General features: G+C 37.7%; 1 protein-coding gene across 1 annotated transcript in view; it reads left to right on the forward strand.

Moving 5' to 3' along the window:
- RLF (RLF zinc finger) overlaps positions 1-11,421 on the forward strand; it is a 78,856-nt gene extending 67,435 nt beyond the window's left edge. The window contains exons 7-8 of the mRNA XM_068539605.1: positions 1,583-1,724; positions 6,417-11,421. Of these exons, the coding sequence (XP_068395706.1) occupies positions 1,583-1,724; positions 6,417-11,066 (4,792 nt within the window). The 3' untranslated portion in view covers positions 11,067-11,421. The remainder of the gene's footprint in view (positions 1-1,582; positions 1,725-6,416) is intronic.
- The last annotated feature ends 206 nt before the right edge of the window (positions 11,422-11,627 follow it).

Consider the following 11,627-nt stretch of genomic DNA (forward strand, 5'->3'; position numbering starts at 1 on the left):
TCCCAATTACTTGCCTGCCTGGTAGCTATTTTCAAAGCTGGCCTATCTCAGTTTTTACTTTTTCTGGTTAGGAAAGCAATGCTAGTCACCAACACAAATATTTCAGGGCATTTTAAGTTAATTTTACTTGTTATATATAGCTCAAATTTTCCATCATTAAATATTATAAGCTTTAATCATATATGTCTTTTGAGACATATATTTATTTCAATCTTTGAAGCGAGTTTTATATCTACGTAAGAATTTTACCATATGGGAATCCCAGTTACCTCCTTAAAAGTATAAGAAAATACGTTCTGTTAAACATGTTTGTTTTTAAATCTATTATAAAAAGAGGTGTACTCATTTCTTAAGCTTTGGATTTGTACCGTTTCCTGGAATAATCTGTGTTAATAGCAATAATAGGATATTAGTGTTCTAAAACTGGCTCGTGAAAATAATGTTATTTTTTAATGGAAATCATTTAACAAATCCACAGTATCCATTGAGGTTGTACAGAGAAGAGTTACTTTAAAAAAATTTTTTTAATAAATTTATTTATTTTATTTTTGGCTGCGTTGGGTCTTCGTTGCTGCGCAAGGGCTTTCTCTAGTTGCAGCGAGCGGGGGCTACTCTTCATTGCAGTGCGCGGGCTTCTCGTTGCGGTGGCTTCTCTTGTTGTGGAGCACGGGCTCTAGGTGTGCAGGCTTCAGTAGTTGTGGCGCACAAGCTTGGTTGCTCTGAGGCATGTGGGATCTTCCCAGACGAGGGCTCAAACCCGTGTCCTCTTCATTGGCAGGTGGATTCTTAACCACTGCCCCACCAGGGAAGTCCCCAGAGTCATGTTTTTTAAAGTGATAACATTCTCTTCTGTTTTGCTAAGGAACTTTCCTTGAATTCACATTTCATATTAACATTAGCATTTCTATTCTGGGCATTTGTTGAGTTTCTAGTGCTTTTGCTTTACAGTTTTCTCTTAGCCCATTCAGTACTTTTATTTAACTTATTCTTTTCAAGCTTTTCTTTGTTTTCATAATGAATATTTGTGGGATTCTTATATTTTAGCCATTTCCAAGAGTGCCATTTTAATAATTTTATTAGTAATATTCAAGATATTATCATTCCACGATACAGGCCTAAGTAGCATCATGACATTTTAGAGATGGAAAGGGCCCATGAGGTTAACGTGGTGAAGTACTATACCATTAGAATATTTCATAGTTGTATACACTTTGTTGGCAGCATATTGATGTCTGATGATCCTTGCCCACTAGGACAGGGCTTAATTCAGTCAGTATAATTACCAATGTAAGGGGTAAAACCTTTTGGAACAAGATGGGATCTAAGTAAGTCTTTGAAAGCGTCAGCATAAAGGAAGTAGTCTTTTGTTGTTTTTATTTTTCCCAGGTACAAAGAAGAAAGAAGTGGGGGAATTTTCAAGGAGGATTCTTCTTAATAATTTTACTAGTTTGAGAGGAAGCAGAATATAGACATTTTTTTTCTTCTAGTTTTTATTTACTGTCACCTTTTTTTCACAAACCAAAAATTGGGGTAGCAAATACCAGTCGCTTTAAATGTTTTACCGTAATCTTTCTTTTTATAGGGAATTGACTCTCTTTTGGAGTAAACTGCAAAGAAGAATCGATCCTTCTATAGACACTTTTTTGGAGCGCTGTCGTCAGTTTGGTGTCATAGCTAAAACACAGCAGCATTTATTTTGCCTGATTAGAGTTATACAAACTGAAGTGAGTAATTTATGCTTTTTATGCTGATTGTTGTGGAGGGAAGAAATGAGTGGGGAGATAACTTCTCAGGCAACTCCTTTTAAATAAGGGAAAATGAGAAATAATGGGGTTTAATAAGGTTATGGAATGGGACATACCTAGCTGTTTCTACAGACTTACTTCCTAGGAATCTACAATTTTTTTTCATGGGAAATAGTGATTGACTTGACAGACCACTGGAGGAAGGAAAGATTATGTTTCCTGGTTGTCACCTCAACCACCCTATATCTGCTTTTCCTAGAACAGTGTTCTATATTTTATACAGGCATGTTTGTTTGCAAATTAACATAATAATTATAAATAAAGAAAGTAAAATTGTATTTTTCAGCTCCTTGAGGATAGAGTGATAGATTCTCTAGGTTTTGGAGTAACAGAACAGTTCCAGAATCGACTGTACACAAATTATAAACTTCTGTGCAAATTAGGAAACAAGTTAGGTTTTTTTCGTTTTTTGTTTTTCTTAAAGAAATAAATATTTCCTAAAATGAAATGAAGTGCCTTGTTTTTTTAGTTCAGTCCCATAAATGTATGCTAAGACTGCCAGCCTGGAGATTTGAGATGATTCTTATGCTATGTTCTGTTTCTGTTTTGTTGTTAATACCTACTCATGACTGAGGTCTCTATATACCCATATCTATAATGGTTTATGTGTATGTTGTATGGGTTACATCTTTGACAACATCCAGGGATTGTTTATACTAAAGTCAAGGCACAGTTGTATCTTTGATACCTCCCATCTCCTTTAATGTAACCTTCCATATCCTACACTTTATTTGAAATACGTGTATCTAGTCTTCTCCAGTGAAGATAGGAAAAGGTAAAAGTTGTCAGAAGCAAATTCATGGTCAGATAAGCTAGGTGATAATTATTTCTAATCACTGCAAATGAAGTTGTGTCTCCTATCTCAGAGAGAACATGTTCAAGTAATTACAAAACTTGCCTTGTTTAAAAAAAATTAGTGGTACAACTGGCCTTTAAAAAGTTGTGTTCTTTTTTTTTTTTCCAATCTTTAAGGGAAGTATGAGTTTTCTGTTGCTGCATAACAGATTACCACAACTTAGCACTTCAGTTAACACCCATTTATTAGCTCACAGTTTTGTAGGGCAGAAGTCCAGCACAGTGTGGCACGGTTCACCGCTCAGTATCACAAGGCTGAAATTGAGGTGTTGGCCAGGCTGAGTTTTTATCTGGAGGCTCTGTGGAAAATCCACTTTTAAGCTCATTTTTATTGTTGACAGAATTCAGTTCCTTTCAGTTGTAGGGCTGAAGTCCTCATTTTCTTGCTGGCTGTCAGCCACGGTCTGTTTTCAGCTCCTAGAAGCCACCCTCATGCCATGCCTTCATTTTCAATCCAGCAAAGGCACTAGGAATTCTTCAAATCTGACCTCCTCTACCTCTGACTTCCAGATCTAGATTTAAAGGGCTTGAGTGATTAGGTCAGGTCTAGGTAATCCACTTGTCTTAAGATCAGTGGATTTGAGGCTTTAATTACATCTGCAAAGTCCCTTTTGCCATGTAACATAACGTAATTATAGGAATGATATTTATAGGTTCTGCTTATACTCAAAGCAAGGAGATTATACAAAAGTGAAGGTCAGTGGGGGTCATCTTAGATTTCTGTTTACCTCAAGGAACCACAAAAAATGGGAAAGCTGCTAGAGGATTAGGGAAGGTGGGCTTCTGACACAGACCAAGGAATTTGCTGTCCATTTGTATAACCAGAACCCATTTCTTTTTCATCTCAGTCTAGGACATTTTCCACTGTAATCCTTGTTTATATTTGTCCTGAAGGGTAGGAAAGATCTGGACTGGTAGGTGGAAGGGGAGTGAGTGTGGAATTCTTTTCAAATTGAGAGACTTACCTCTAGCTTTTTAAAAGAGAGGTGATCTAACCTCTGTATCAGTTGGGATCTAGTTCTACTGTGAATGGTAGATATCCCACAGTAAAGAAGATAGTAAAGAAGTAAAGAAGATAGAAGTTTCTCCCTCTCCTATACAGGTAGATAACCCAGGCAGACAGGCCAGGGTTGCTCTCATGGCTCCACATATCAGAAACCCAGGTTCCTTTTATCTGCTGTTAACACTTAGCTTCCATCTCATATTCCAATCCCAGCTATAATGTCTCCATTCCAGATAGCAAGAAGTGGAGTGGAGAGCAAACCACATTACAGCACACCTTTTCCCCCACTCCTTGCAACACACACACACACACACACACACACACACACACACTCACTCACATCTGGCTGCAGGGGAGAGCTAGGAGATAAGTTGATTATTTGATTATTCCAGGTGACTTTGTAACCAGATAAAACCACGTGTTCTGTTTTTATAAAAGAAGAGGTGAAACGATATTAGCACAACTAGCAACCAGTCACATAGCCCTTGGGAAGGAAAAGGTTAATGATGCTGAAAAGCTTTTGTGGGCGTTGGGTCTCTTGTGGAAGGAGGGCCTTGTAATAGAACTTCCTTATTTTCTGGGCTTCAGTTTTCTATAAACAAAGAGCTTAAACCAAATGATCAATTAAAAGTGCTCAGAGTTGTTAAATTTTGATTCTGTGACTTGAGAAAGTCATATTGGAAGGGATGACTTTAGAGAATCTAGGGTCTCTCTCAAGATTTTAAAAATAGTATGACAGAAGGAAGGATGTGGATGTGGTTATATTTGAAGTAGAAGGCATAGGAAGAGGGATAATCTTGAAGCCAGTTTATTTGGCCTTAGGGCCCTTCTTGGTGGAACATATAAGTAGTACTGTTTGGCAAAACATGACGTTGTTTAGTTTAATCCCTTCTCTTTAGTAATAAAGAAGCTGAAAATTAGAGATGCGTGACTTTTAAGGATCTAGACCATGGGTATCTTGACAAATGGCATAATGTGATGTAAGGTTATCATTTGTAAGTCAGAGCACAGAGGACTTGGAGAAAGTCTGTTAAGTTTTAAAATCATAGGTTCTCAACAAGTTACTTAACCCCCTTGGAAGACTGTGAGATAAAGAGCAAAGAATGTCTGTTCTTTCTTAAACAGCCTAATCTAGTTGAAATGGTAAAATTTTGTGAAATCATTAAGAACACTTTTCAAAAAAAAAAAAATAACTACCATTATACATTCTGAACAGATATACCAAGAAGTTACTTGTTAAAGGAGTGATGAATAAATTAGAATTAGGATATGGAATGTGAAGCTGAATTTTGAAGAAACTGATAGATATGGATAATTTGATAAGTTTTAAACCAGGAAGCTGAAGAAGTGCCTTGGCATATTGTATCAAGGGCACGTGGGATATAGCCAAGTCAATTAACTTTGGAGTTGGTATAGAGTGTAAAGTGGTTAAGACTCAGACACTGGGAAAACATGCTTTAAGTTTAAATTCTTGCTCCTCTGCTCACTAGCTGGTGACATTGGGCAACTAATTTTCTGAGCCTTGGTTTCTTCATCTATAAAATGAGGATGATGTATGCAAAAAGTTTATTTAGAATAGTGCCTAGGATGTAGTAAGGAGTCTGTAGATGGATGGCAATTATTTCTTTGTGTTCTCAACATTTAGAACGGTGCCCAACGAGAATAATTGCTTAGCAAATTGATGTTTGAACAGTGGAATTTATCCTCAAATATTTTACATGGGGTTCTGTTGAATATTTACTATGTGCCAACATTGTAATACTCATTTTGTGTTACCTTATTTCATTTTTATAACAACATTAGGAGGAAAATCCAGTACTGCCACTATCATTATCATTGTACAGATGAGGAAACTGAGGCTTAGAGGAGTTAAAAACTTCTCACTGTAGTGAAGCTGGGGTTCAAAGTCAGTCAAAGTCATACTCAAAATTCTGTGCTCTTAAGTACCGTATTTTAAGCCACTCTGCCATAAGATCCTGCTTTTCTTGGTTTATATTACTTTCACGCACCCTTTCAGCCTCTCACATGAAAGAATCATCTTAAATGCACTTGCCTTTTATCGTATACGACCAGATCTTTTTTGTGATTTTTGACTGATTTCTGAGAACCTGCTGCTATAGAGAAATGTTCTGTTGTTTTTCCATGGGAAACTGAGATTTCAGTACACCTGTAACTATAGAGTATTAATTCTTTTAGGAGGAAATGGAAAGGATCATTTATTCTAAGCCTTGAGGTTTGAAAACACCCAATTGTTCATGACATATGAGTTTTTAAAATTGAATTCAATCTTAGACTCACTTTTATACATGTGTTTCCTCTTGCACCCATTTATTTAAGCCCTATCCTTCCTGCCCAGCTTGAGACAATTCTTTTTTGAATCCTTGAGTGACCTTATTTATCCTGAGCTCCTTTGAATTTATGTGCCTTTATACATTTTGCACACAGATAAATTCCTTGAGGGTTAAGGACTGCTTTAATATGCAGTGCCTTATAAAGCTGGATACTCTATAAATGTACATTGTTGTTGTTCATGGTTGTAACATCTCATCCAGTCCTTTGCATGTTGAAAGAAGGAGGATCTAAATGTAACTTGCAGGAAGAAAGATTTAAGATAAAATTTAAGAACTTTAAGTTTTAAGAAGTAAGTGTGTGTGTGTGTGTGTGTGTGTGTGTGTGTATATCTTATCAGTGAAAGTTATGTAATGTTTCCAAACTGGGAAAAAAAACCTTTTCTTCCCTATTTTTCTTAACAGGCACAAGATGCTGGTCTTGGGGTGTCGATTTTACTATGTGTCAGAGCTCTTCAACTCAGATCAAGTGAGGATGAAGAAATGAAGGCATCAGTTTGTAAAACAATTGCTTGTCTTTTACCAGAAGATTTAGAAGTCAGACGAGCCTGTCAGCTTACAGAATTCTTAATTGAACCCAGTTTGGATGGATTTAATATGTTGGAAGAACTGTATTCCCAGCCAGATCAAAAATTTGATGAAGAAAATGCACCAGTTCCGAATTCTCTCCGATGTGAGCTTTTACTAGCTTTAAAAGCCCACTGGCCTTTTGATCCTGAATTTTGGGACTGGAAAACTTTAAAACGACACTGCCACCAACTTCTAGGACAAGAAGCCTCAGATTCTGATGATGACCTAAGTGGCTATGAACTGTCTATTAATGACACAGATGTTTTAGAGTCATTTCTTAGTGATTACGAGGAAAGTAAAGAAGATAAACAATATAGAAGAAGAGATTTGACAGATCAGCATAAGGAGAAAAGAGACAAAAAACCCATTGGTTCTTCTGAAAGATACCAGAGATGGCTTCAGTATAAATTTTTCTGTTTGTTATGTAAGCGGGAATGTATAGAGGCCAGGATTCTTCATCATTCTAAGATGCATATGGAAGATGGAATTTACACCTGTCCGGTTTGTATTAAAAAATTCAAGAGAAAAGAAATATTTGTTCCTCATGTGATGGAACATGTTAAAATGCCACCAAGCAGAAGGGACCGCTCTAGAAAGAAATTACTGTTGAAAGGCTCTCAAAAGGGAGTTTGTCCCAAGAGCCCTTCTGCAGCCCTGGAGCAAGGTCAGTCATTGAATGAACAAGCCAAAGGAGAGTCACATGAATATGTTACATTCAGCAAATTAGAAGATTGCCACCTGCAAGACAGAGATTTGTACCCATGTCCTGGCACAGACTGTTCCCGTGTGTTTAAGCAGTTTAAATACTTAAGTGTGCATCTTAAAGCTGAACACCAAAATAACGATGAAAATGCCAAGCACTACTTAGATATGAAAAATAGAAGAGAGAAGTGTACTTACTGTCGACGACATTTCATGTCTGCTTTTCACCTGCGAGAGCATGAACAAGTGCATTGTGGTCCTCAGCCTTATATGTGTGTATCTATAGATTGCTATGCTAGGTTTGGATCAGTGAATGAACTGCTTAACCATAAACAAAAACATGATGATCTGCGTTATAAATGTGAATTAAATGGCTGTAATATTGTTTTCAGTGACTTGGGACAGCTTTACCACCATGAAGCACAACACTTTAGGGATGCATCTTACACATGCAACTTCGTTGGCTGTAAAAAGTTCTATTATTCCAAAATTGAATACCAGAATCACCTCTCAATGCATAATGTTGAAAGTTCAAATGGAGCTGTGAAGAAATCAGTGAAACTTGAGCCTGCAGCAGGGGAAAAGCAAGATTGTATTGATCAGCCCCATCTACTTGACCAAGCTGATAAATCACATTTACCAGAGGATCTTCTTTTCTGTGCAGGATCAGCTAGTTCTCAAATAGAAACTGCAGAAAATCTGAAAGAAAACAGTGACAGTAATTCTAGTGATCAATTAAGTCATAGCTCTTCAGCTTCCATGAATGAAGAGTTAATTGACACACTGGATCACTCTGAAACCATGCAGGATATATTATTGTCTCACGAGAAAGTCTTTGTGCCCTCCGGTTTAAAAGAAAAATGTTCCAATGTGGCAGTTTGTTTTGATGGGACTAAGTTTACCTGTGGTTTTGATGGCTGTGGTTCCACGTACAAAAACGCAAGAGGCATGCAGAAGCATCTAAGGAAGGTTCATCCTTACCATTTCAAACCCAAAAAGGTAAAGACAAAAGATCTCTTTCCCTGTTTGGGTAATGAACATAATCCAACAACTGAAAAGTTTGATACAGAACCTAAACCTAGCTCAGACACAAACAGTGACTCCCCAGATGAAGGTCTAGATCACAATATTCATACTAAATGTAAACGAGAACATCAGGGTTATTCCTCAGAAGCCTCCATTTGTGCTTCTAAAAGGCCGTGTACAGAGGATACCATGTTGGAACTTCTGTTACGCTTGAAGCATTTAAGCTTGAAAAACTCAATAACACATGGATCTTTCTCAGGGTCATTGCAGGGGTACCCATCCAGTGGTGCTAAGTCTCTTCAAGCGGTGTCACCTACAATCTCAGACCTTAATTTTCAGAATCAAGATGAAAATATGCCAAGTCAGTACCTGGCACAGCTGGCAGCCAAGCCTTTTTTCTGTGAGCTTCAAGGATGCAAATATGAATTTGTGACCAGAGAGGCTTTGTTAATGCATTATCTTAAAAAACATAATTATTCAAAAGAAAAAGTCCTTCAGCTAACCATGTTTCAACATCGGTATTCCCCGTTCCAGTGTCATATCTGCCAAAGGTCATTTACGAGAAAAACACACCTTAGGATTCATTATAAAAATAAACATCAAATTGGCAGCGACAGAGTAACTCAAAAACTGTTAGATAATGAAAAATGTGATCATGAAGGCCCATGCTCAGTAGACAGGTTGAAAGGTGATTGTTCCGTGGAACTTGGAGGTGATCCCAACAGTAACTCTCAGAAGCCACACTGTCATTCTAAAAAGGATGAATGCAGTTCAGAAACAGATTTGGAGTCATCCTGCGAAGAAACAGAAAGTAAAACATCTGATATTTCATCACCAATAAGTAGCCATAGAGAAGAAGGAGAAGGAAGAGAGGGGAGAGGTAGCAGGAGAACTGTTGCTAAAGGAAATCTCTGCTATATTTTGAATAAATACCACAAACCATTCCATTGTATCCATAAAACTTGCAACTCCTCATTCACCAATCTAAAAGGCTTGATTCGCCATTACAGGACTGTACATCAATACAACAAAGAACAGTTATGTTTAGAGAAAGACAAAGCGAGAACCAAAAGGGAACTTGTCAAATGCAAAAAGATATTTGCTTGCAAATATAAGGAATGTAACAAACGTTTCCTGTGTTCCAAAGCTCTTGCTAAGCACTGTAGTGACTCTCATAACCTAGACCACATTGAAGAGCCGAAAGTGCTTTCCGAAGCTGAGTCAGTGGCCAGGTTTTCCTGTAACCAGCCTCAGTGCCCTGCTGTTTTTTATACATTCAGCAAGTTGAAGCACCACTTGATGGAACAGCATAATATTGAAGGAGAAATACATTCAGATTATGAAATTCATTGTGATCTTAATGGCTGTGGCCAGATTTTCACCCATCGCAGTAATTATTCTCAACATGTGTATTATCGACATAAGGACTATTATGATGATCTGTTTAGAAGCCAGAAAGTGGCAAATGAAAGGCTACTAAGGAGTGAAAAGGTGTGTCAAACAACTCACACTCAGGGGCATGAACATCAGACTACCAGGAGATCGTTTAATGCTAAGGCTAAAAAATGTGGCTTAATCAAAGAAAAGAAAGCTCCGATTAGTTTTAAAACAAGAGCTGAAGCCCTCCATATGTGTGTGGAGCATTCTGAGCACACGCAGTACCCTTGCATGGTTCAAGGATGCTTATCTGTGGTAAAGTTGGAGAGCAGCATAGTGAGGCATTACAAACGTACCCATCAGATGAGTAGTGCCTATTTAGAGCAACAGATGGAAAATCTTGTCGTTTGTGTTAAGTACGGTACCAAAATTAAGGAGGAGCCCCCTTCTGAAGCAGAGCCCTGTATAAAGAAAGAAGAAGATAGAAGCTGTGAATCAGAGCTCACAAAGCACAGCCATTCCCCAGGTGACAGTAGCATACCTGTCCAGACCGCCGATTCCCTTTATCCAGGTGAAAGGGATGGAGGTCAGAAAGGATGTACAGAAAGCAACCCAGTTTTTGATGCAGATACTCTGCTCTACAGAGGAACTTTGAAATGTAACCATAGTCCAGAAACCACTTCTTTGGAACAATGTAATACAGTTCAGCCTCCTCCTTGTAAAATAGAAAATTCCATTCCTAATCCTGATGGGACTGAAAGTGGGACTTATTTCACAAGTTTCCAGCTGCCTTTACCAAGGATCAAAGACTCAGAAACCGGGCAGCAAAGTTCAGGGCAAGAAAACACTGTAAAAAATTCAACCCATGTCCCAAAAGAGAATTTTAGGAAGCATCCACATCCCAGGTCATTTGATTTGAAGACTTACAAACCTATGGGATTTGAATCTTCATTTCTGAAATTTATTCAGGAAAGTGAAGAGAAAGAAGATGATTTTGATGATTGGGAGCCTTCAGAGCACTTACCATTAAGTAATTCTTCACAACCCAGTAATGACTTAACAGGGAGTGTTATGGCAAATAATATGGTGAATGACAGTGACCCTGAAGTTGACATACCTCATTCTTCCAGTGACTCTGCAATTCATGAGAACCTGACTGCAATCCCACCTTTAATAGTAGCTGAGACGACAACAGTTCCTCCCTTGGAAAACCTGAGGGTTGTATTGGACAAAGCATTAACAGACTGTGGAGAACTTGCCTTAAAACAGCTTCATTATCTTCGGCCAGTGGTTGTCCTTGAAAGATCTAAGTTTTCCACACCAATTTTAGAGTTGTTTCCAACAAAAAAGACAGATGAGCTTTGTGTAGGAAGTTCCTAAATAGCAATTTTGTTTTAGAAACAGACTGGCTCCAACACTGCAACATGGGGACAATTGCCAACTCGAACAAAGGCTGAGAACCAGCCACACCATTGTTTAGGGTAGAATAGGCTGTGTATTTACATGAATGTATAATATCTATGTCAGCAGTATTGGCTGAGTCCATTAGCTCTCCAGTTGGTTTATTGATTGGGTTTTTTTTTGTTTGTTTATTAAAAAAAAATGGAACTGTATTCTTGTTTGGTGCTAATTAATACATCAAAATATATTGGGGCTTCCTTTTTCAAATTAAGTGTGCATGATTGTATATGGAACAAATACTAAGATCCCAGGGTGGGAGGGCTAGGGAAAGGGATATGTTCTTACTTGACTTGAATGTGCACCTGAGGGTGCTCTGTGTAATATATTGTACACTACAGCATCTTATATTTTTTGAGTTAAGTTTCAATAAATTACAATTTTTCACCCATTTTTTGTTTAGTCATAATGAGTTTTCATGCCACACATAAATTGGAATTGCACTTATATTTTCTGGAATGTGCACTTATATTTTACCCCAGT

The sequence above is a fragment of the Eschrichtius robustus genome, chromosome 3 (genome assembly GCF_028021215.1).
Source record: "Eschrichtius robustus isolate mEscRob2 chromosome 3, mEscRob2.pri, whole genome shotgun sequence".
NCBI classification, from domain to species: Eukaryota; Metazoa; Chordata; class Mammalia; order Artiodactyla; family Eschrichtiidae; genus Eschrichtius; species Eschrichtius robustus.